This window comes from Callorhinus ursinus, unplaced genomic scaffold (genome assembly GCF_003265705.2).
Source record: "Callorhinus ursinus isolate GAN/ISIS: 27379988/994484 unplaced genomic scaffold, GSC_fseal_2.0 scaffold5, whole genome shotgun sequence".
NCBI lineage: Eukaryota > Metazoa > Chordata > Mammalia > Carnivora > Otariidae > Callorhinus > Callorhinus ursinus.
In genome coordinates, this window is record NW_027397067.1 from 60,912,738 (window position 1) to 60,939,687 (window position 26,950).

Sequence of the window (26,950 nt, forward strand, 5' to 3'; positions counted from 1 at the left end):
GATGCCTCTGGTGTCTTCCTAAATCAGGTTAAAGCCTGATACATCTAGATGCTTTCAGTTGCAGAACCAATAATTCCCATTTAATAGCATGAGCTTTGTTTTCAGTACTTGTAACCAAAAACACCCTAATTAATTATGGACTCTGATTATGTAAAGAAAGTGTGTTTATATATTACAAAGCTAAATGACAAAATATCAGTAACAGCTGTCTTTTGGAGGTAAGTTTATCAGTGATTTTTCCCTTTTCTTTGTGCTTTTCTGTAATTCTAGATTTTTTTAATGAACATATACTTTAGTTTATTCAGGAAAAACCCAAATATAATGATAAGTAGGGTCATAATAATTACCATCATCTAAACCAAAACCTTCAGACCTTTAATTCCAGATGGGGATGAGACAAATGAACTAGCTCTTCATTGGAGGTGAATTTATTTTTCTTCTTATACCCTTCAAAGTCATGAATGCTAAGTTCCTAATTCTAAGAATCTTATTAATGTCTTCTAATAAGTTTATTTAAAAAATGAAAGTCTGATCAGCTCAAGATCCATGGACATTGATATTGGCATCAGTAGAGATTGGTTTCAGGTGTACCGAAGTTTAGGTAGGGAGGTGGGGTGGAGCCCAGTGGAAAAAACACTAGGTTTAGAATCCCAGTTCCACTGTTTCCTGGTTATTTGGCCTCAGGCAATTACTTAACCTCTCTGAACCTTGATTACTTCCGCTAAGAAACTATGGCATTGGACTGACTGTTATCTACAATCTTTTTATCTATGAAATTCTAGAGCCGTATACATGGCTCTAAATAATGCTCTATATTTGAGAGGAACTGATAGGTACTGCCTGCTTCAGGAAGTGTAAGTAAGTTTGACTCCCAATACAGCTTTGATAGATTGAGACAGATTGTCTGCAAAGCTGTGTTAAGGTTTCTGAGAGTCCACATGGACTCAGCAGGAGAAAGTGCTATGATCTATTAACAGTGTTGCTGTGGAGAAGAAAGGAAGAGTTTTGGCATTTAATATTGAGTATTTGAATCATCAAGCTGACTCCTACGCACATATCCAACATTGCCCTGCCTCCCCCCCTTTAAATTTGTAACACAGGGTCCAAAATCTTTTCAAAGTGCAGTAATTTGGAAGGAAATGCATCAAAGTGTATCTGCTTCCCTTCTCCTGTTCCTTTGACATCTCTTAATCACTGCTGGTAGAGACTGAATAAGACTTTGACAGAATAAAAGCAAAACCTTTAGTAGTTGAGAATTCAGAAGGAAATTTCTTACTTGTTCCTTACACTTGATATTTCTTGTGGAAGGAGCTGTGAACAGCAACTTCCCAGCTAGTTAGCAGATGTCCTAATATCAGTTCTGAGAATGGGCAGGGCTGTCAGTGAGGTATTTGCAACCATGTTCACTTCTTGCTTCTATCAAACTCATCCAGTGTGGAACTCCAGCAGAAATCCTTGAATAAAGATCAGTGTCCTGGAGAGAAGCCAGAGGAGCTGGAGTCAGGAGCCATCTATCACTGCCACAACAACTCCAAGGCCACAGAGAACAGAGCAAACGAGCAAGTCTATGCCAAGTGGAAACTCTGTGCTGCTTCAGGAATATGCTTCGTTTTCATGATTGCAGAGGTTGTGGGTGAGTATTACTTAAAGAGACTTCTCTGATTAAACAAGCAAACAAAACCCCACATCACTGAAGGAGGGTTATAGACGTTCTCCTTTGAAAGAAAGATTTCATATTTTTTGTAAGTACTGAGTAACAATATGCTCATTATAGATAAGGTGGAAAATATTAGGAAACAAAATAAAATTCATCACCATCGCACATTTGAGTAATAACCTCTAATAACGTTGTGGAGTATTTTTGTACAATATATTTTTCTATTCATAACTCAGTTTTTTTTAACATAACTGGGAGCATACTGAATGCTTTTGACCATGCCATCAAATACTCTTCAAAAACATTTTTATGCCTGAATAATATTCTATAATATGCTCCACTGTGATTTACATAACCATCTCCCTATTGTTAGAAATTTAGGGAGTTGTTTTTTTTCCTGCTATGGACAATGCTGCAGTGAAAACTCATGAATAAAAGTCTCCCTGCCTCTCTGGTTAATCCCTTGAAAGAGATTCCTAACAGTGGGAAAATTGATTGAAGGACATAAATATTTTTATTACTTCTTGATGCACATTGCCAAACTGCTATCCAGAAAGCTTAAAACAATTCATATGTCTGCCTGCTGTATGTAAGAATAATTCTCCAAATCTTTACCAGAACTTATTTTAATCTTTTAAAAATCTTTGTTAATGTATAGGTTAATATGCTTTATTTTATTATTCATTTTTTTGTTACTGTTAGAATATTTTTGCATGCTTATTAGTAATCTATATTTCCCTTTGTTGATGCATTTCCTGCTTGCCTCTTAATGTCTCCTGCTCATTTGTTTTTTAGATAATTTATAATGTTCTATATTGATCTCTGGGAGCTCTTTATATAGTTAGGATATTGAACTTTTTATATTTGTTATAAGTACTTAGTTTATTGTTTACTTTTTAATTTTTGGTTTGATGTAGAAAAGTTTTAAATTTTATATATGTAATTGTACCAAACATTCCATTTTGAGCTAACTTCTTTTATTGCTCTTTCACTATTTTAGTGCTTTGGTCCCTATCTACTGAGAAGATAAATATCATTTTGTTGTTCAATTTTTTGCATTTAATTTTAAATCAGGGTGGGATTAGATATGCTCTAAGGGCTAAAAATTCTTTTTCTAAATAACTAACAGTTTTCAGCATTATTTCTGGAATAATTAATTATTCCTTCCATTGATTTTTGATGTTTCTTTAATCATTTATCAATATTTTATAAAAGAATAAGGGTTTGGTTCTAAGGTGTTGCACTGATCTGTATTGTTCTTCTCTGTTACTAGTAACATATTTAATTAACATAGATTTATATGTTACAATATCTGTTGTTCTTTCCTCATTATTCCTTGTTTAACAGAAAAAAGGAAAAATGCATTTATTTCTGTTTATTATTCTAATACATGAGAACCATTGTGTTCCGTTCTCTCCAAAATCAGATTATGATTTTACTGGTATGTAAGTTAATTTGGAAACACAAATCTTTTTAAAATACTGTTTTCTCCTCTAGGAATATGGTATGTTTCTCCATTTATCCAAATACTCTACATCTCTCATTTGTTTTGTGATTTTAGTTATTTGTTTTAATACAGGGGCAGACTATTTCTTGCCAGGGTTATTTAGATGTGTTTGGTTTATTCTTTCCAGAGGTGAGTGGGGTCTTCCTTTTTGCACGTCCTCTTTTCTAGGTGGTTACTTTTGGTATTCTGGAATGTTTTCCATTTTGCATATTCATTTTATACTGATCAGTGTATTTGCATTATTTTCTTTCTAAATGTATCTCAATCCATTTTCTTTGTTCCTCTCTCATCCATCCTCCCCCCTCCTAGGAGATAACACTCTCTTGTGCAAAAAAACATATTTCTCTTCTTTTTCAGTAATTGTATCTCTTCTGTATGTTTCATATTTTTATCATGTTAAATAATACTTTATGCTAAATCAAGTCTTCTGTTCGACTCTTTAACTGTTAAGTGAAATGTTTCCTGAGAGGTTAAGTATTTTCATTCTATGAATGAAGTGGGTCTTTTCCCTAGTTCTTAAATGATTAACAAATAATTAAGGATACTTGTTGATTTTTATCAAGTATATTTTCCTTTAAACATACTCCATTAAAATTTTTTTGACACATTGTTGATGTGTTTCATATTCAGAGATTTCCAAATATAATACAATCTTTGCATTTCTGGCATTATGATAATAATAACTGATATCTACTTAATGCTTATTATGTGCCAGGAACTGTGATGAGTGCTTGTCATTATGTTACCTTACTTAATCCTGTCCAAATTCCTGAGAGGTAGGTCTTCTTATAATTAGTTGCACTATATAGATGAGGAACCTGAAATGCAAAAAGTACTCTATTTGTGTACTTGTAAGTGGGCAGGCAGTCTGAATTCAGGGGCTCATGTTCCTAAGCTGTGCCTCTCAAATTCACTGTGGTGGACCATTCTTTCAGTGCACTGCTCAATCTGGGTCACTCATATTTTCATTAGGATTTTTTATCTTTATTGATAATTGAACTTGATAGTTTCTGTTTGGAGCTATTTTCCTAAGTTTTTGAATTAGAGTTATACATATTAAAATGAAAAGTTTAGTCTTAATGATACCTCTTTTTTAATTAAAAAAATGGAAACGATTCATGTAACTCTGTAATTATATCTTCCTTTTTTAAAAAGAAATCCCTGGCAAATTGTCTAGCTTTGGAGACATTCTTGGAAACAATTTTAAAAATATTTTTATTAGCTTCTTCCTCATTTTTTGATGTACTCAAAATTTCTACTTCTCTAGTAAATTTTGGTCATTTATGTTTTTCCAAAGTCAGCCATCTCATTGAAATTTTCCAATTTATTTTCATACATTGGTACATGACAGTTTCATATTAATATTCTCTTTATTCTAGCTACTTTCTCATTTTAATATTGTTTATATATTTTCTTTTCCTTGATTTAACTTGGTAGGTGTCTAGTGTGTATATATATACATATTGAATATATTATTATCTAAATTTTTCCTCTGTTTTTAATTCACAGTTTTAGCTTTAAAAATATTTGTTGCTTCCTCCATCTTTCTTCAGGGTTGTAATCTTATTGCATATTTTAATATCTTGAGTTATATCCTTCTCTGGTTATTTTTATCCTTTCTTTTTATTAACAATAAAATTATGTTTAACTATGAACTTAGTCTAAAAGTTTTGATATGCAATGTATCTTATTTATTATTTCTACCCCCAAAAATAAAAAAAAAAAAGAACACTAGGAACTACCTGGCATACAGTATCATAAGCTACTATTACTCCATTACCACAATTACCTATTACACTCTTACCAATATTTTGGCTTCATTTTTTGTTACCCAAAAGGTGGACTAAATTAATAATAATCTGTTTTCTGGAAGAAAACAGAACCTGCTATGTTTTTGTCTTTGTTTTGTTTTTTGGGGTTTTTTCCTTTGTTTTGTTTTGGCTTGGTTTGGTTTTGCACTATCAAAGCTAGCAATCGGAATTAATTGGTTTCTTAAACCTCTGGAGTCTTATAGCCTATATATCCACACTTAGACTTTTATACCTTTTGAAAACTGGAAAAGAACTTAGACTCATCCAGTCCAAGAAAAACCCAGGGTTGACAAATAATTTTCCAGTCAAAGATTATACAAATAATTGATACCATCCCAGGGTAAGTCTTTTGAAGGAACCGACTTAATGGTTTGATGAAGTTGCAAGGAATTTACTTTGAGTAGTTCCAGTTTGAAAATCCACTGACATTTACGCCAGAAGTATATGTCTTTCTATTAGTTAAATTCATAAGATCGTGGACAGTATTCTATTGCTCATGTAAGAGATGGATAAAATGGAAAATTTAAAAAACAGAACCTATTCAAAATGTGGCTTAAAAAGGTGATGTTCTGGAAATTCATAGCTCTCCAGATAAAGTCCTAGCAGCACTGCACGTAAACACAGCTCAGCAAGACGTATAAACTGGCTTGTTTTCTCTACTACTTTCTTCCTCGGCTTTCCCCAGAATCCATGTAGATGCTGAGAACAGAGGGCATCTTCTCCCCAGCTGATGTCTAATCAACAGTCTGAAATGAGATGGTCTCCCATTCATAAAACTCACTTTTCTCCCTGTACCTTTCCTATGCCCTGTCATGTTGCTACAAAATAACTTATATTTTTAGGGGAGGGGGGATGAAAAACTATTCACTTGGAGTGAGCCAATCAATCTCCCTCTTCTCTCTCATTCTTAATCATTGATTAGTCTATAAATTCTAATCTGGCTTCAGTTTAGAGCCAGAAGAAAGTGATGTTGTCAGTACAGGAATTAAATGGATACTGACACTCATTTTGAATTTGAGCTGCATTGATTTTGAACTGATTTCCCCAAAATATTGCTTTCATCATGTTAAATCCATCTTCAGAATTCTTCAATGGTTCCTCTTTGCCTAGTTCAGTGCTTCACAATGTTTCCCCCATCATGGCAAGCACAGGACACTTTACTGAGTACTGGGATAGACCCACGAGCATGCTGTAGCAGGGAGAGGGTGGTTCAGGGGCTCCCTCTGTGCTTGGGCTCACTGGGCTACCCCAAGTGAAAAGAGATCAACGTACTCGAACTCTCTGGCATTCTGGAAAATTTGACGTTCAAGTCATTCCACCATCTGGCTGCCAAACTGACTATCAATCTCTTTCTTTTACTATGTCACAACATGATTCTTCTGTTTCAGCTATTTATCCATCCTGTGCAAAATAACCATTGTATCTTAAAGTCTCTGTAGCTTTTGCTTATGTCTTTTTATTTGAATGGAAAATGCCTCTCCTCATTCCCTGCACTCATCAAAACCCTGATCATCATTCAAGACCCCAACCAGACCTCACCTAAAGCCATTCTTGACCAGGTCAGAGAAAGCGATTCTTATTCTCAGGTCACTTTTGGGAATCCAGGAGGTCCTCATACAGCGTATGGGATTTGAGACAGGCCTTAAAGTTTGTGTAGGAATCAAAAGGTGGCTAAGAGGGAGATGAAAAAGGCCTTCCAGGGGGAGGGCCCTGATGAGCAGCACCTGATAACTACTGTGGTCCAGGAGGTACAAAATAACAGCCTTGCTTGGGAAGATTTTAAGTGGGTGGGTGAGCAATAGGACAAGAAATCTGTATTCTTAGAAAGAAATTCAAGTGATTCTTGATGTGTAGCTGCATTTGGTGGCCACTATTTGTAGTGGTCAAGGATTGCTGCGTTCCAGAAGCTTCCTCCTACTCTGTGCTGGCTGCAGTTCTGGTCCTCCTGGACCAAGAAACTCATGCTCAGAGGCAAGGCTGGGCATGAGATGCCAAGCAAGATTATTCAGTCTCTGGGTCTTTTTCATAGAGAGGCTCGGGGTGCGGGAGGAGAAAAGCTTGATATCCTCCACAAATACTCTGCTGAAATGATATAAACCTGGAGCTTCCCAAGTCCAACCCTTCTTGCTAAGGGTGAGGTAGTCTGTCTTCAGTAAGACAATAAATAGCAATAGTTAGAGACAGAGCAGAGCCCCCCAAACGTTTTTTGAACCTTAGGATTAGGCTGCACTTGATCCAATCCCACCCTGATTTGTTCTCAGTTGTTTGGGCCAATAAATTATCATTTTGTTGCTGTTGTTGAAGCCAGTGTGAGTTAGGCATTTATGACTTACAGCTGGACCTGTGAAAGATCTACCAAAGTCAGTGATGTAAGATAAAACATGACAAGTGCAGAAGAGAACTAGAATGGTAGCTGGGATTCAAGAAAGACCATGAGGCTTGACTGGAGAATCTGGATTAATTCTGGAGGCCTTGCGGAATAAATGACATTTAGAACAGGGGAGAACCAGGTCAAAGGGCTGTGTTTTGAAAGAGAATTGGCCACAGAGCAGACTGGTGGAAGGAATTAAAGAAGGCTATGGAGACATCCTGAAGGAGAACTATTTAAAGTGTGAAGCACAGACAGAGGACGCAGGAGGTTACTAGACAGGAAAACAGGGCTGGGAGCGGTGTGGGGAAGATAGTAAGTACCTCAGAGTACAGAACTTCTCCTAGAGAAGTGTCCAAACACACCTATGCAAACTGTGATGTGTTTTAAATACTTGTTAAATAATAACTCCATGCATTGAGTCTTTGATAGTATAATTTCGTTTTTATAGTATGCTATTATGGTATATTATTATTATTAATATACTATTATATAGTATTATATAGCATAATAATGCTATTCATAAGATAGTTAAAGGATTTTTAAAAATATGAATTAATAGCAGAGAGTGGTGTCATCCAGTAATGGGACACAGGCCAATGTTGTCGGAGAGATATTTGCTTCTTTCATTCCAGTCGGTATGTCTCTGTTCTCCACAGAGCATGTCATGTGTACTTAACATCCACTTCCGCACCTGAGGTGAGTAAGAAATGCAGGTCCAATGGCTCTGCCGATGTCCTCTTACCCCACAAGCCCTAAGAAGAGTGCATTTCCAGAATTTAGTCCTTAGTGCCTCTCCTATCTTGTTATCAGTACACTGCTTTCTCCTTCTTGTCAGTAATCCATAAATGAGTGCTCCTGCCTTCCTTCATGCCTTCCTCATATTTCCTTGGCTCTTACTGTTGCGCCTTAACCTCCAGTTTCTCCTCGCTCCAGGTCAGCCTCCACATTGCCGGCAAAGATTTCTCTCTTCAATACAGATTTGAGTATGTCACAACCTCGCCTCAAAATCATAGTAGGTTCCCCTATCCCAAAGGATAACATTCAAATTCTTTAGCCTGACATAGTTTCCCACAAGTGGGTCCCCAACCCACGTCTCCACTCTTATTTCTGGTTAGTCCTTCAATGCTCCACTCCTCTTGCTTTTCCACAATGGCACCATCTTCCTTCATTTCTCTCTGTTTTTGTTCCTGCTCTTGACTCTTCCTGAAAAACCCTTCCCCTCTAGCTCAGTCTTACCCCTCCCTCTGTGAAAACTTCCTCAATGCTCCCAAGGAGAGTGGTTGTCTGAGCCTCTAGCCACCGCACATGTCTTCAGTACGTGAATGCTGGACAAGGAGATCACTGAAGACAGAGACTGTGATGTGTTTAACTCTGTTTTTATCTTTGTATACCCCATCCCTGTACTGCACACAGCAAGAGCTCAATAAATACGGGCTGGATGGCTGCGTTCATGGTCAATAATACCCCATGCTTTCAGAAGCAAACGCAAGTTCAGTCAGAAACTACCTCTTGCACACAGTTTTCTCCATAGGATTCAGCATGATTGCTCACAGTTTTCTGGGCTATTCTTATAAGTAGCAAGGATGGTTGCAAACTGGTTCTCCCTTCCCGGGCCTCCATATAAATGTGCTTCTTCCAAAGCAAGTTCTTTTTCTCACTCAGTTGCCTCCTGATTCAGCTGAGCCTGTTGAAGAACCCCTACAGGACTCCATTTCCTTGACTTAGGCTACAATTTGAGCCCAGCACATGGAACTGTCACCATCATTCTTTGCTGAGATGGTAGATGGCTGCTAATCTGCATGTCGCCATTCTTCGTGTAAGAAATAATGCATTATTAACACAGCTTTATTATCAAACCCAAGTTTGTCAGATAGAGCAACATTAGAGGATAATTGGAAGAAAAGCTGATTTGTTAGCAAAATGTTGCTTTTTGGCTAATGAATCATTCTGATTTTTTGCACTGACAGCTCAGTAACAAGCTTGAAGACTACTTTGTTTCAGACCATTAAACTTTGACAAACCAGTTATTAACTACAGCTAGAGCCAGTGGTCTGTGGGGATTATTGCAATTATGCACCATATATGTAATTTTAAAAAATCATTAGTTGAGACAAGGTGAGTCTGATGATGGAGGGGCTGGCGACTGATAGTCCCTGTTGCCTCACAGGCAATAAACAGCTGCCGGGAGGACAATGGGTCAGCAATAGCTCTTTTTTGGGGGGAAGAAGTAGTAAGAGGAATCCAGATTGAACCCCAACAAGGAGCCCTGTTTGGGAAGGAAGAGAAAGAAGTTTCTTCTGACTTCTATTTTGGAGGCTGGAGGTCTTTTCTCTAAGGGGAACTAGAAGGAGGTAGAGAAGGCAAACCAAATAGAAAGAAAGGCAAGGCAGGACTGCCATGGCTTGGGTTCTCTTCCTATGCTTTTTTTTTTAAATTTTTAAATTTTTAATTTTTGTATTATGTTATGTTCATCACCATACAGTACTTCATTAGACAATGATTCATTGTCTTCCTATACTCTATTGGGTTGTCATTATAGTCAATGACCCCAGCCCTTTCCTTTATGGCTCCCCACTATTCATAATAGGGATCTTGAACTCAGATGGATAATACAACTTAGTAGAGCAGAAGGCAGTGGTGAAAACGATGGTAAAATCACAAGTCAAATGCAGACACAGTTGTGTGCCAGAGCGCAACCCCTAGGTTACAGACAGAAGTCCAGGTCCTCAGCCTTAAGTGCAAGACTCTTCAAATCTAGCCCACACCTCTCCAGCCTCATCTTTTCATATTCTTTGTGAAATCTAATGTCCCCATCTAACTGTGATGTTCTCTAGATGTGTCCCACACTTTCCAGTCTCTGCCCCTTTGCTCTTTGAGGAATGGCCGCTCCCCTGAAATCCATTTCTATGTGTTCACATCCTACACACTATCTGGGTGTCAGTTTCTTGTCAAATTGGGAAGAAGAGGTAGACTGAATCCATGTTAAGACCTTTTCTTATAAAGTTTTGTGAGTCTGTGGCATCTTTCACCAATTGTGGTTAGTATGCATGTGAAACTAGTTGCATCCTGGGGCCCTAATCCCACGTAATGTTCTGCATCCCCTAGGTGGGCACATTGCTGGGAGTCTTGCTGTCATCACAGACGCTGCCCATCTCTTAATTGACCTGACCAGTTTCCTGCTCAGTCTCTTTTCCTTGTGGTTGTCATCGAAGCCCCCTTCGAAGCAGCTGACATTTGGATGGCACCGGGCAGGTACAGTTCACCCACTGAGCATTAATGGCAAAGTAGCTGTGCAGTCAGACCAAGGATAAAAACAGAAGAAACAAAGCAAAGCCTTGTTTGAAAATCCTTTAGAGGCACATCGGTGCACAGAATATAAAGGATGTATGCATGGGAACACGTGTTCTCAATGCTGATTTGGCAAAAAGCCAGATTAATTGCTCTACCTCTACTGCAATAGGACAACAAGAACATCTGTATTGCTTTAGCAACCGCCCCAGCCCAAGGGTCTCAAGTGTACAGTAATAGCCATGAGACCATTCATTAAGCTACTCTGCATCTGGGAGGGAGGATGGGATAAAGCTTCTACCATTTTGCAAACTAAGGTGCAGAGAGCCCAGGACAGCTGGAGAGATTAAAGAGTTTCTCACAGGTGAGTCGAGAATGGAATGGGAAGGAGAATTTAGGGCAGAGCAAGGGTGGCCAGCACGCTGACACAGTCAGCCTTCATTGAAAGCTGCCTCTAGATACAGACCACAACTTATATACTGACAATTTGGGCTGTGGTTTTTCAAGCTTAGACTGGTAGGAAGTTCTAATTTCACACCAAACAATTTATCATCACAAGTGTTTTGAATTGCCTTTTCTTTAACATTCAGAGAGAAGGAGAGGGAGAGTGAGAGGTGAGGCAATAAACATCAACAAAAAGAATTTGTCACAATGTGATCTGAAGATGCTTTTCAGTCCCTGAACAGTGCTACGCCTGAAAACATGTATCTTTGGCTGAGCACCTGTCATTTTTCTGTATATATTTTTACATGTACTTTCCCCTTTCTGATACTATATATCAAAGCAGTTTTGTAAACACAGAGAGAACTTAGAATACTGCTTGTATTTTCTCATCCTGGTGATGGAAGCCCACGAGCACTGATGCTCTAGAAGACCAGTGCTATTCACTAGAACTCTCTGCTTCAAGGGAAATGTTCCATAATATAGAGTATAATGTGGCCATAGAGCACTTTATTTTCTTTTTAATTTTTTTATTTATTAATTTTTTTAAGTTGGCTCCAAGCTGGGCTCCAGCATGGAGCCCAGCGCGGGGCTTGAACTCACGACCCTGAGATCAGGACCTGAGCTGAGATCAAGAGTCGGAAGCTCAACTGACTGAACCACGCAGGTGCCCTAATAGAGCACTTTAAATGTGGCTACTGCTACTGAAGAACTGGATTTTTAATTTTACTTAATTTAAATGGAAACTGTCACATGTGATGATGGTTACCATATGAGGCAGCCCTGTTAGAGACATAGAGGTGAAAATGAACTAGCTTGTTACACATGTAATTTCATGGATGGCTTTGTTTAGGAAGAAGCTAAGTTATACAAAATAAATTTATTAAAAAAATATTAAGTGGCTAATGAGACAGGTGGCATGCAGATGTGGTTACAATCATGAAGGCTGTGTGTAAATGACCAAAGTCTGGGAAACAATAGCCCCACACTAGGAAAACCATATGTTACATTGTTCTGCTTTAAAAGAGGGAAGGCCAAAAGTACCGAATGTGCCTGGCCACTGAGTCCCAGATTTCTAGACCCTCCTAGGCTTTTAGTACCTACCTACAAGGTTAAGTTAAAGATCAGGGTGAGGTGTTAAGGACCTCCTAAGTGAGCAAAGGTGCTTTACTCGGCCTGCAGACTGAACACTATCTTATCTTTAAATATTAATGTAAATGTCTCCACTCATACTTATTTTCCATATAGTTGCTCTTAAAATGCTGTCAGAGTGTTGATATAACTCTGAGCTTGCCTCTGTGTTTATAATACATTGGGCTGGCAAGTGAAACTCATCTTCATCAAGTACCCTCTGAAGCCTTCCCTTGTTACTATTTTATTCCACACAAGGTACCAGCACTGGCAAATTGTAAATGTTTAATGACAAAATTAAGAATTTCTAAACACATTTTACTCTTTGTGTCTCATTATTTCATCTCTTAATAAGTTTCAATCATTTTAGCACCTGTTTAAATTAAAATCCCTGAGGAAAACAGCAATGGCAGAGAGCAATTAATATGCTTTAAAAATTTGCTAGAAATTACTTAGTAATATGGACCATAATGAACTCAGATGCTGGTGTTTTATGAATGCAACATTAAAGTGTCTCATCTTAGTGCTAAAACCCATCCACACTTTTGCTGTGTGAATCACTGAGTGAACTAGTTTAAAGCCTCTTTGAGGGGAGGGGGGGTACATCAAGGAACATTAATGTCTTATGACTCTCGGGAGGTTAAGGTGATTCACAAATTCTTTGTGTATGGGTGTCTGTGTGCTTGAATCCCTAGAGATCCTTGGTGCCCTGCTGTCCATCTTGTGCGTCTGGGTGGTGACTGGGGTGTTGGTGTACCTGGCATGTGAACGCCTGCTCTACCCTGATTACCAGATCCAGGCGACTGTGATGATCATTGTTTCAGGCTGTGCTGTGGCAGCCAACATTATGTAAGTCACCCCACACACTGCCCGTAAAGCTTGTCTTTAACCCTATGTGGATGCAGCTTGTGGGGTTTTTGTTGATGCTGTTTGTTTTTGTTTAATTTCTCTACTTGTGAAGATGGTAAAGTGAATAAATTGCCAATGAGGTAATGCAGAGCCAGGATCCGAATCTAGATCCACTAGGCTCAGAATCAAGCTCCTAGCCAGTCTGCTCTCTCATGCATACTGATGGTTCCATATGGGATATGACTTATTCCTACTTCGTTTTTGTTACATGAACACATTATGGGTTCCCGGAAGGCTGGGTTGGAAAGGATCTTAAATTTTATTTACTTCAGTTCCCTTCCTACTTTTGAATTCTTTTTTGCAACATCCCTATAAAATAGTCATTAGTGTCATATATTTTAACAGAACTAGTAACAGGGAATTTATTTCTCCCCAAAGCAGCCTATTTTATCTTTGCATCATTGTGACTGCATGAAAATTCCTTCTTAAGCTGCATTAGCTAAACTCTCTCCTAAACTCTCTCTTTAGTATTCCACCTGTTGGTCCATTCCCTTGTCCAGGCAGTCTTAATTCATTCTTATGAGACATGTGATGTCTTACTGGACACGTGATCATTGCCATATTGCTCTTCTCTTACCCAAATGAGCTGATTGTGACAAGGGGGTTTTGAGGCCAGGCCTTTGATCTTTTTGGTTGTTTGGCTCCTTCCCATTTGATAGCTTGATTCCGGGCAACCCCACTTAAAACTGTATTATCTATCTACCTACCTACCTACCTACCTATTAATCATCTATGGTAGACAGAATAATGGTCCCTCAAAGAGTTCCACATTCTAATCCTTGGAACTTCTAAGTATGTTAACTTACCTATATAGCAAAAGGAACTTTGCAAATGTGATTAAGTTAAGGATGGGATTTTGAGATGGGGAGATTATCCTGGGTTATCCAGACAGGCCCAATGTAACCAGAAAGATTCTTGTAAGAGGGACACTTGAGGTCAGAGTGAAGGGAAGATGCTGTATTGCTGGCTTTGAAGATAGAGAAAGGATCCTGGCGCCAAGGAATGTACGTGACCTCCTGAAGCTGGAAGAGGTAAGACAATGAATTCTCTCCTAGACTCTCCATAACGAATGTAGTACTGCACACCCATTTTAGACTTCTGACCTCCAGAACTATAAGATAATAAATTTATGTTGTTCTAAACCACAAAAGCTTTGTGGTAACTTGTTATAGCAGCAAAAAAAAAAAAAGACTCAGACATACTATGCATCGTCTATCTTGCAATGTGACATGATACATGCTATGAGGTGAGCTTATACATGAAAGTGAAGAAGATAGTGATAGAAGAATCGAATTTAATTAATTAATTAATTTTTATTTATTTATTTTTTAAGATTTCATTTTTTGACAGAGACACAGCGGGAGAGGAAACACAAGCAGGGGGAGCGGGAGAGGGAGAAGCAGGCTTCCCGCGGAGCAGGGAGCCCGATGCGGGGCTTGATCCCAGGACCCTGGGATCATGACCTGAGCCAAAGGCAGACGCCCAACGACTGAACCACCCAGGTGCCCCAAGAATCGAATTTTAAAGAGTGTCTTTTAAGAGAGGGCACAATGGAATCCCTGGTATTAGAGGAAATTCTGAATGTGTACATTTTGAAAAAGCTCCTCAGGTCACTCTAATCTCCTTACCTTATGCCTGCCTCAGTTCCTTACCTCTTAGTGTGCAAATCATATCTTGAAGTCTCTGAGCTAAACAATTAGAAGAGTGGTATTTTGACTGCCATTACTGAGTAGATTCCTATTTCTATCCAGCTAACTTGAAAATGTGTTTCATATTGGAACCAGGAGAAAAAGTGTGTGGAGATCAATGCAAATCTATCACCACAAGGAGACAAATAAGGCAGAGCACATGTACTGCTGACTGGGGGTCAATAACATTGCCTTTGCATAAGGAGAACAATATGTCCACAAGACAGCAGGGAAAATGAAAATATTAATAATTTCATGAGAGTCATATGTCACATAGGTTGTGTCGATGCTACATGAATATGAAGGATACACCTAGCTAACTACCCCATAAATCTAGAAACTTGATGATCAAGTTTGACTTTCTAAATAGATACCATCCAAATTTTCTTTTTACTGCAACTGCTTTTGAACTTTGACAACGCTGCAGGTGTTTCTCATACTTACAAAGACAAGGGAATTGAAAAGTGGTGACTTCCCTGTGCAAATAAGTAGTCATTTATGGATAAAGATACTGAGTGACTATAATGTTTTCTCCCAGAACCAGGATTATAGGTTTCAAGTGTTGCTAGATGCTGTTATCAGAAATATCAGAACGATAGTTTGGGAATAAATCTATTCCTTGGAGACCCAAAATCAGGACAGGAGGTTCTAATAGATGTTGCAAAGGGATCCTAGGACAAAGATTACTAATACAGCCTTAAGGCTGTCGCATGCTAAGTTTTCTCTGCCTAAAACAATTCTCACCCCTCCAGCCTGTAATTTAACTCTACCATAACCTTTTGAATCCAACTCAATTTCTTTATCTAACTAAATCAGACTTCCTTGTTGTATTACCCAGAGTACCCAGTTCTCAGTAGACTTACTAAAATTAGAATTTTTATTTATCTGGGTCTTTTTAAAATCTCTACCATCTCCATCATACTTAAAGCTACTTGGGGGAGGGACCATGTCTCTTTCACTCACCTTTATACCCCAAGCATTTAACAGTGCTTGGCACACAAGAGCCCCTATGTAAGTTTTTTTTTTAATAAAATGAGTAAAAGAATGAATGACAATATGATAAGCACACATGAATAGACCTAGAAAGAGAGTATGTTTAACTGTGAGCTATATCAGGCTGTCTGAAGATACTTAAGTGGTAACTATTAACTAAGGGTGAATTTCTGCCCAAGCAGCAACCATCTAAAAACTGTACATTATGTAATGATCAAATCTTGCTGGATAGCAGTCATTCCACTTTGTGGTGATGACCTTAGATTTAACAGATACTTTACCAGCAAATAGACTGGTATATGTGGTACTAAACAATCATTTTTTTAAAACCTTTGTTCCAAAATAAAATCAGGTACATAATTTATAGTGCCTAATACTTATCTCCTTGACTTGGATAGGAGATGTTAAATTTTGCTGTATGTTATATATAGAGAATGAGGCCACAGCTCATATTCTTAGGACCATATAAAATATACATATGTTTATATACGTACATTTCTATATACATTTGCATGTTAAATTACATACATATTTACACACATATAAAATACATTAATATATTTTACTTTCTTGTTAATAGCTACATATATACAAACACATGACTATCATCATTGGCCACTAAGAAATTATCCAGATTTTTAAGTTCTCATAGAAATGCACAAAATTAAGTAAAATAAAATATTTTTAAAAATCCGACCTTGGTGACATTTTCTTATTTTGTTTTACCCCTTATGCCGCTTTTTGCATTTGAAACCAGTACATTTAATTTAGCTCCCACCAAAGCTCAGCTTTAAGCCTAGCTTAATGCCTAACATTCAGTAGATTCTCAATAAATGATATTTCCTCTCCTCATTGTCAAATTGTTTCATCTAGGGAGTGATGCTTGCCAGTTTTCATGTGAACCAGAGTAGCACTGGGTAGATGGAAGAGAAAACTGAGGTGAACTTTTGTTGTCTATCCTTCTATACAAATTTAAAATTCTATGGTACATGTGTTTTCAAAATTAGTCCAAAATAGGACATTTTACAGCCTTAATATTTCAACTCTCTGTGACCCCTGCATAATATACGCTCTTGCCAATTCTCCATTATGCTGCATATGTTTTCAAGGGCTAATCTCATGTGCCAAGAACACCCTTCTCTCTTTCAGGCTAAGTGTGATTCTGCACCAAAGACACTCCAGCCACAATCACAAAGACATGCAAGCTAATGCCAGTGTCAGAGCGGCTTTTGTACATGCCCTTGGAGATCTATTACAGAGCATCAGTGTGTTAACCAGTGCACTTATTATCTACTTTAAGGTGAGAATGTTTGAGTTTACTCATTGTCATAGTAAGTTTATAGATTAGGTAGTACAGAAGCTGACCTGTCAATATTAACTTAAATGAGGGTGGACAGCCTATTTGCCCATACCAACTGCTTTGCAGGGTTTACACAAGCAAACAAATGTTCAAAGCCTGAAACCTTAGACTTTCCAAATTCCTAAGTGCTCTGTCTTCAACTGTAGGGCTATCAGTCTTTCTGGAAAGTAGTTCCTTTTGTCATGGAGTTAAGGTAAACACCATGGATACCTTAGGTTTCTTGGGTTGTATGCAACAGAAAAGATGCCTAGCTTACTTAAGCAAAAATATATTTATTGGCTGAAATTTACTAGATGTACTCTTGGACAGAAATCAAGGTAGAAATAAGGGCAACATTGGGTATCTTAGTTTTAGAAACTTATCCACATTCTGTCCCAGGCACCAATGCAGAAATGAATGTGATTCAACCAATTTTTTTTCCCCATTTCTTGTCATTCTGCTGGAGAGTCATACTTCTGGGAAAGAGTCCAACAGCCTCAGTTTGGGTCTTTTACCTGCTGCTTGGCTGGGGAGGGAGAGCACCTGATTGACTGCCCCACCAATAGCACCCACAATGGGGGAAAGACAATTCTCCTCTCAAAATCAGGGTGTTAATAAGAAGTTGGATGGATCCTAGATGAACCTCTGACCCTAAACAAACATTTACTACAGATCTGTTAGACCAAGAACTAACAGAAGTGGGGTGGGGTATAGGTGGGGGGTAATGGAGAAGAGCATTTAGCTCTCATTTGCACCTTGATCATCCAGTTAGCGGGGATTCCTTATCATTTTTACTAAAAAATGAAAACACATATATAAAAATTACAAAGACATATCTGAATTCAATTGAACAAGTATTCATTGAAAGCTTTAAGTTTAAGGCAAAATTGTTCAAACTTGTACTGGTTAGTGAAGTTTGAGAGTTTCTCAGAGGTAATGAGGCATGGACTCTTCTGTGGAACAGAACTTCATCAAGGGCAGAAGACAAGGTACCCCAGCCTGAGGCTAAGGGCTCTGGTGGTGAGACAGTGCAAGAATGAGGCCTCAGCTCATACTCTTAGGACTTAATCAAAGATGGCTGCCTCGAATATGTGTCATCCTGAAGAGGGAAAGAAAGAAACTAACCCCAGTCTGCCAAGAGCAAGCTCCAGCTGGACCTTGGTCATATGCAACCTCTGGGCAGGTGATACCCTTTCTTCTCATCATGAGGAAGGCTGAAAAGCCATCTAATATTGTATAAACTTGTGCATATTTTTATCACATACTCTGTGCTTCTATTAATTTGAGAAAAGTCAAATCAGGCCTTTGGAAAGAACACTCAAGGATATTTTCCCCTGTACATAGTTCGAAGCTTAAAAGAAGGATTGAGTCTTCAGGAAGTCTTGGCTCTGAGTTGGATGTAAAGTGTCAGGGAGGTGAAAGGGTGACAGTGTGAAAAAGAAGCAGGGACATTTACTTATTTTATTAGACTTTTTGCATGGAGGGCCCGAATTCAGATAACTGAAGTCCCTTTATTTTCTAGCCAGACTATAAAATGGCTGACCCAATCTGCACATTTGTCTTTTCCATCCTGGTTCTGGCCAGCACCATCACTATCTTAAAGGACTTTTCCATCTTACTCATGGAAGGTAGGAGTGATTTTATTATTATTTCCAGGATCAATGTTTTCTCTTCCCTATAATCACAGAAGGGAATGGCATCAAGACATGTTCACCGTTAATTTGCATTCTAAGGAAAATACAGATTTGTAAGGAATTTTTGTGAAAACAAATATTATGATTTTTATTCGTATGGGAACAAATAAAAAAAAAACTGGCTTCTCTTTTCCTCCAGCAACTATTAAAAAATAATATGACACAGTATAAAAACAATATGTACAAATACTAAGGATAGATATTGAGGGAGATATTGCAAAAACATAAATTCCTCCCTAAATATATGGAAAATACCTAAGAAAAATTAAATGATCTCTCTCTCTCAGGCAGCATTATAACTCCTATGAAGGGCTTGCCTAAAACCCTTGTTAGACCAGGCCAGCCCTGCTCCAACTTCAGTGCATCAGAATCACTTGGGATCTACTGGGGCTACCCCCATATTCCTGAACCAGTCAGTCTGGAGTGAGGCCCAAGAATTTGAATTTCTAACAAGATGCTGATGCTGCTGGTTCAGGGACCATACTTTGAGAACAACTGGAATAGTCTTTTCATAGCACTTAAAGGGTTACTACATGAGGGCACTGAGAGTGGCACCTAGAAAATTCAATCAGAACTAGAGGGTTGCATCACATCAAGCATTCAGATGATCAAAACTATCCAGACCTTGGCTTGACCTTTTCTTTTTTGTCTAGCACATTTTGACATAAGGCCAACACAGTCTCAGAGCGCAGGTGCCTTGACAAAAGCCCACACTTCCTTAGCATTCACTGCTGAGTACACGTTTAAGGGTTTTGTCCTGTTGGACACTATAACTGTTAGAGTACTTGTACTTAATGAAGTTTTCTAAAAATATGGAAAGGTATAAAGTTATAAAAAGTCTCCCCACTTTTCCACCTTTGAAATCTCAATCCCATTCTTTAAGGGTAACACCTACTAATAAGTTGAAATATATCTGTCCAAAAATATCCATGCATTTACACATATATGTACCTGAAATATATATGTATCTATAGAGTATATATATCTTTTTTTTATACAAACAGAATTATGCATTGATACATATTTTGTTCTGCACTTTATTTTCTTCACTTGGAGGTCTTTCCATATTAGCACATACAGAGATACACCCTATTCCTTTCCATGGTACAAAGTATTCCACTGTATGCATGTACTTGCTTATTGATGGATATTAGAAATAACAGTGTAATTACCATTCTGTACATATATATTTTTAGTGCTTATATATCTGTAGCATAACTCCTAGAAGTGGTATTGCTGTTTCAAAAGTTATATGCATTTTAAAATTTGATAGATATTACCATTTCTACCAAAGATACCATATCAATTTCTTTCCCACCAACAGCATGTGAGAATGCCCATTTCCTCACATCCTCACCATCATTGAGTATTATCAAGATGTTGATGCTTTTCTAATCTGATAGGTGAAATATTATAGGTCTTTGATTCCATATGCAATTCCTTCATTATGAGAGATATTGAGTGATTTTTCATATATTTATTAACCTGGGTAATTATTTTTTAAACACTAATTTGGGTATTTTCCTGGATGCTTTGATATGTCTGCAGGCTCTCAGGAAAAAAATTTTCTAGTATATGATGGAGCACTGAAGGCCACTGGGAACATATCCTCTTGCTTGTCAACATTATTCTATAGAGTAAAATAAGTAACAGTGGATTTGTGTTCTCCATAAAAATAAAGAGATAAGTGAGGCAAGAGGGAAGGGGGTAGTGGGCTTGTGATTTCATCTCGAGGGTCCTAGATGAGGACACTAGGTCTTCAGAGGGTTACATGAAACTCCTCAGAGATGACACATTAGGCATAATAGTCAATTTTGGGTTCCAAGACTTGGTATAACATTTCACACTCAGAGCATGGACTTGAGAATCTGATGTCCCCCTTCTTTATTTGGCCTTAGCAATGGTTCTTAACCTCTCCTGGCTCCCAATTTCCTCTCTCCCAGTTAAATAGGAATTGTGACATTGATAATTAGCTCTTAAAGTTCTTATAACTATTAAGTAAGCTAATCACTATGAATACAGTACTTAGCATAAACCCTGACATATGGTAGTTTCTCAGTAAAGGTGTGTTATTATCATTACAATGTAACAATGTCGACCATGACATTCTATGGCTAATCTAAGAACTCTTTTGTTTCTAGTGCCCTGAGCCCTGTGCAGCTCACAGAGTAAAAGAACATGCTTTTGTTACCTCCATGAAACAATATGAACCAGCTCCTTGTTACCTCCATGAAACAATATGAAGTGGGATTAAACTAAACTAAAACTGTAGAGAATTTTAATATTAGCCCCAAGAAGGAAATCCCCATGAGCAAAGTTCTTAAATCCTGGAAAAGTAGGGTTAAGGATTCCCTATTCCTCTAAGTAAGTTGTTCTTGACTAGCTGCTCATTACAATCCTTTGGGAAGCTTTTTGAAATACTTATGCCCAGGCCCCATACCCAGAGATTCTGATTTAATTGATTTAGGTGGGGGCTGGCTTTGATGTTTTTTTAACATGCAGCCAAGCTTGAGAACTAGAGCTGCCCAGTGGTTTGTAAATGTTAATGCAATGGTTCTCAAACCTGGCTGTGTGTTAGTCACCAAATGAGCTATAAAAATAGTGATGCTTCATCTTATCCCCAGAGGATCTGATTTAATTGGTCTTGGATGTAACCTGGCAATCAGGATTCCTAAAATCTCCTCTGATGATATTAACGTGCATTCAAGGTGGAGAGCCACTTTGAAAGCATGTCGATTTCAGAGCCTCATCCATAGAAATTTTCTCCGGGAGGACGGGAATGGAGCTAAGGCATATTTATTTTTAACAAACACAGCAGGTGTTCATGTTGTGTATATATGATTGAAGTAGAAGTTAAAATGTGGTCATCCTTAGAAATCTCTTCTACAGCATACTCTTTGGGTCATCGTTAGTTGGCAGGGATTTACTTATTGCATCAAGTGGCTTTATCAGTGTTATGCTGGTTGAGTTGATAAAAAAAAAACTGGTATTAAATTGATGTGTTTTATAATTCTAACCCACCATTGGCTTGCCTTCTCTCTAGCCAAAGCAAGGACCCTTACACTTTCATATTCTCTCATCTTCCAAATGACAATCTTTGCAATGTTTGAGAAAAGTGATCCTTCTAACCTGAGCTATCACTTCTTCAGGCTAGAGAAACCCCAGTTCCTTCAGCCCAAAAGAACTGTTGATTGGCTGACAGGGTCCATACCTTCTTCTGTGCCCCTACACCATTCCTTTAGAAGCAAGGATGATGTCAAACTCTGACATTATATGACCTGGACCAATAAACCCTGGCTAATGCACCTAAATCAATAAAAATTCTATAAACCGAGTAATAAGATGGCATTCTAATGTTAGTAGCAACTATTAACACAGTTCAGTAAGTGACCTGTTGGATAACCACTATTTACATAGCATTTCAAGTGTATAAAGAGCAGATATTTTCCCATTTGCTCCTCAAAGAACTTAGTATACCTATTGCTCTTCCTGTCCCTATTTTAACCACAGATGTGCTGAGGATCAGAGAAGTTCCAAGATTTGGGTAAATTCATGGTAGTTGTGGTCAGAGTGCTAACCCAGAATTACTTGATACCAAGTCCCATGTTTCTTCATTTTGCTTTCTAGAGTGTATGCAAAGATCATTAGAAAAAGCTCAATTGGTTTAATAACACACACCGAAAATAGAGAATGATTACTATTGTTGGTTATTGCATAACATCTGCAAACAGTCTTTGATGTTAAACCCTTTGAAAGAGTCAGGTGAATCTGAATTGTAAACATCTGAAGTCAGAAACCAGAAAGGGGGAGGGCACATTGATATTCTGGAGCAGATTTTGTGGCCCCTTTTAGCCATGTGGATGAGCTGTATTTAGTTAAATAAAAACGGCCTCCCTCCCTTTCCTCTTGTCAGGTGTGCCAAAGAACCTGAATTACAATGATGTGAAAGAGCGCATCTTGGCGGTGGATGGAGTGGTGTCTGTGCACAGCTTGCACATCTGGTCTCTAGCAATGAACCAAGTGATTCTCTCGGCTCATGTTGCTGCAGGTCAGTGCGTTCTATAAACACTCTGCCAAAATTCAGTCCTTGTCCTGTAAACTCAATAATTTCTCTCCTTTTTGTAGAGCTGCCTATAGTGTCCATTGCCTATCAAAACAACTGTGGAGTGTTTCCTTTTACCAAAGGCCTTTGAAAGCACCTCTTGTCAATGTTATCGTAGCAACAATGATACTGAAGGCACCCTTTGAGGCAGACTGCAGAAGGTATCGGGTAGACTAGATGGTTTATATGCAACCCAGACTTCAAGGTCTGAAAATCAGACCTCACCCGTTTGAGTTGGTACCCAATCAATTAAATAATGGGATGAATTCAACAATAAATCTTTGTTGAATATTTCCTGTGTCTAATATGCTCTGTGTATCACTGAAGATAAAAAGATGAAGGAGACATAGGTCCCATCTTTAAGGTTCTAACAAGCTAAAAGACGTGCTAGCAGGGTTTAATGGTGGTTCCCTCACTGGATGGTTAGAAATTCTGTAATCATGTGCGATAATTCTTAGGATGTTGGGTTTATTCTAAAAACTACTTTCTCAAGTAGAAGGTGATTTGTCCATTATGTGTGCTTGGGGTGGGGAAATGGGCAGTGGAGAAGGGAAGGGGAGAGGATCCCTCACCACCTCAGGAAGACAGCTCAGGAGAAATGATATGTCAGGCAGCTAAAAAATAACTCAAGAAGTCACGGAGAGGCAGGCTACAGCAACAACGGTGACAGGCATTTGAGGACTATGCTTTCTTTGACATCCTCATCTTTGCTGAGAGGCTTAGATCTGGCTAAAGGTAATTTATAGCATCTGCTACACCAATATTTCACTGCAGATGAAAGAATCTAGTAAGCAATCAGGTTACTATGGAGGGAAACTTACAGTCTCCTGATGCCTTTTGGGACAAGAGAAAAGATGGCGGGGAGATTGCTGTTCTAAGAACAGTCTGTGGGGAGCTCTAAATACTTCCCTGTTCCTATCACTAGCCTTGATATAAATGCTCATGAGATACAAGGGCTGCAAACCAGAGATCTCTGGGGACTGGTGGAAAGGGCCATATAAGAAATAAATAGCTGTGTCTTAGCTTTCTTCAGGCCTTATCTCCCCTTCCATGCTCAGCTTCTAACTGTGCCAGACCCCAGAGAGAACTGTGGGCAGGAAGAGTTCCCATAGTGAGAGGTACTTTGCCACACTCGAAATTCCCCGCCTTGTCCGTGCGAACGGAGCTGACTGTCAGAGCCAACATGGCTCCTTCTGAGTGTCCCGCCTACGCCCCTCCCATCAGGTCAAAGACAAAGTACTTGAAGCCGGAAATGTAGCAGTCGCCCACGTGTGTGCAATCAGTGCCAATCTTACCGTGGTTCTTTCTCAACAGGAGCCAGCCGTGACAGCCAGGTTGTTCGGAGAGAGATTGTTAAAGTCCTCAGCAGTAGCTTTACTCTGCACTCACTCACCATTCAGATGGAATCTCCAGCTGACCAGGACCCCGACTGCTTTTTCTGTGAAGACCCCCGGGACTAGTTCAGTCACAACATCGACTTCTCGCATTTGATGGGCCACTATATGCTGCTCTGCCATTTCCAGCACACAAGAAATAAAGAACCAAAGGATGAAGTTTGAGAAATTCGTGATACTGTACAATGCACATTTTATCCTTCTTTATTTAGCTCCATCTGCCAAAGATGAAAATCCGTTTAGATTCATCAGCCAATTGGGTTATCAACTCATGAGTAGCTGTGTTCAATTACAGGAATGTGTGTATAGACTGTTCCTGACTGGGGCTGAAGTAACAGCTGTTTGTAACCAGAGGCAATAAAAAGTTCATCTCCCTTCAATAAGGTATCCTAAGGATGAGTGGGTAAAATTGAACTCGGGAAAGTCTTATTGGAGTCGGTGCCTAGGAATTCTCCCAAAATATGAGAAGCAAAAGAAGAAGAGCCAAGCCAGGTTAAAAGAGATTCTGGAGACCTATCACGCCACTATAACTTGACTCTCTCACCATGTTATAATATGATTTTGAGCACTATCTTTTTGCTCCCTATCCACATCACTATCCACCAAATGGGGTACAAATATCCTCTTTCTCTCTTGCTTACAAATTATGTTTTAATATGCTGAAACTATTGAATGATATTTTACTTGTCTGTATAAAAGCTCTAGACAAATGAAAAATTATGAAATTGCTGCTTTTTGAGTGTTTTCATGTAGTGTGACCTAATAATAAAATAAGGAGGCACAGAGCATCAGGGTTCTTGTCCCAGGTCACATGGAAAATAATTAAGTCAAAGAATTAAGAAGTCCCAGGTCTTGAATAATACTGATGGAGTCCCAACTATTGTCCAGGTATTGTACCAGGCTATTTAGATGTGTCATTCTATTTGAATGTCAACATTGGAAAGTTGGAATTAATACCATCATTGTATAGATAAGGACATAGGCTCACAGAGGTTTAGTAAGTTACCCAATGTCATTTATTTATTCATTCAAAAATAATTTGTCAATGCAGGCTATGAACTAAGCATTGGTGAATTATGTCAATATGGTCTTTATGTTCAGGGAGCTCCTTCCCTTTTGTTGGGGAGACAGGCATTCCACCAATAAACACCAGGAATGTACTATAAATAGTGGCAAGTGATGAAAGAAGAGAGCCTGGTTTAGATTGGGGGAAGTCAGTGGAGATCCTCTCTGAAGAAACAGCATCCAAGTTGAGACCTGAACAGATAAGTAGGTGAAAGCCAAATGAATTATAGGAGGAAGTACATTCTAGAAGAACCAAGAAGAAAGAATTTGGTGCATGGGAGGAAATGAGGAAGGCCCTTGTGGCTGGAGGGTACTAAGTGAGGGGTGAGTTAAAAAACATGGAGGACATCAGGGAGGAGAGATGAGCAAGTGCAGTTGGCAAGGCAAGATTCCCTCATTCAGAGTCACTGATTGTATAATTCCATGCTTCTAGCACTGATTGTAGCTTAAAGTAAAATAAAGATGTACAGGCCTACATCCTGGAAATCTTGAGTTAATGGGTCTGGTTTGGAATCTAAACGTCCGTATTTTTTTTTTAAACATACCCAGAGATATACTAAAGAATAGCTGGAGTCTAAAAGAACTTCAACCAGGGGCGCCTGGGTGGCTCAGTTGTTAAGTGTCTGCCTTTGGCTCAGGTCATGATCCCAGGGTTCTAGGCTCGAGCCCCCCATTGGACTCTCTGCTCAGTGGGAAGCCTGCTTCTCCCTCTCCCACCACCCCCTGCTTGTGTTCCCTCTCTTGCTCTCTCTCTCTGTCAAATAAATAAATAAAATCTTTTAAAAAAATGAAAAAAATAAAAGAGCTTCAACCAAAGGAGGTCACTGAGTGGGGGATTCACATACCCAGATACCTACAGTAATATCTTGAATTGCAAACATGCAGATGGGGTATAAAGGGGCATTGCTGTGTGGGCATGGCCACTGAGGCTTCATGTCATTGAAGTGACAGTCATGTTGCACTCTGATTTGTATCTGGAATTTCCCTAGACAGATCAAGAAAAGGGCATTCTAGACAAAGAGAAGACTATATGGAAGGTATACTCATGTTTACCTGTTAAGATTAATATTTTAAGATTTCTTTATTTGAGAGAGAGCACGAGTGGGAGGGGCAGAGAGAGAGGGAGAGAGAAACTCAAGTAGACTCCACACTGAGTGTGAAGCCTGACTCGGGGCTCAATCTCATGGTCCTGAGATCATGACTTGAGGGGAAACCAAGAGTCGGACGCTTAACCAACTATACCACCCAGGTACCCCTACCTGTTAATTTTTATTTATATGTGGCAAAGGAAACTTTCAACTCTGATTTTTAAAACTATATAATTTTTACTACTTTAGCATTGTAGAGAACAAAAGTTGTCTTTGATGATTTTTATGTCATTGTCAGCATCTAGCAGCGTGTTGGAAACCTAGCAGGCATTAAATAATTATTGGGGTAATGACTCTGGGGCTATGTGTGGGCCTTGCCATTATTTTTCATTTACATTTGTATTTTTCTGAAATTCTGAGGGCCAAGAAAACATTGACTTTGACTTGGGCGGTCACATCTGTGCCATCTCTG

General features: G+C 38.7%; 1 protein-coding gene across 1 annotated transcript; it reads left to right on the forward strand.

Moving 5' to 3' along the window:
- The first annotated feature begins 546 nt into the window (after nt 1-546).
- Nucleotides 547-26,153, forward strand: SLC30A8 (solute carrier family 30 member 8). Its single transcript, XM_073892672.1, has 8 exons — nt 547-601; nt 1,388-1,633; nt 10,452-10,598; nt 12,902-13,055; nt 16,946-17,096; nt 18,658-18,763; nt 22,743-22,877; nt 24,246-26,153. The coding sequence occupies exons 1-8, from the start codon at nt 547-549 to the stop codon at nt 24,389-24,391; spliced, it is 1,140 nt and encodes a 379-aa protein (XP_073748773.1). The 3' UTR covers nt 24,392-26,153.
- The last annotated feature ends 797 nt before the right edge of the window (nt 26,154-26,950 follow it).

Excerpts from the sequence above, each read along its gene's own strand:
- SLC30A8 (XM_073892672.1), top strand. The coding sequence starts at position 547 with ATGGACATTGATATTGGCATCAGTAGAGATTGGTTTCAGGTGTACCGA. Across the intron at positions 13,056-16,945 it reads GCTGTGGCAGCCAACATTAT|GCTAAGTGTGATTCTGCACC; the intron begins GTAAGTCACCCC and ends TCTCTCTTTCAG. Across the intron at positions 22,878-24,245 it reads CTCGGCTCATGTTGCTGCAG|GAGCCAGCCGTGACAGCCAG; the intron begins GTCAGTGCGTTC and ends CTTTCTCAACAG.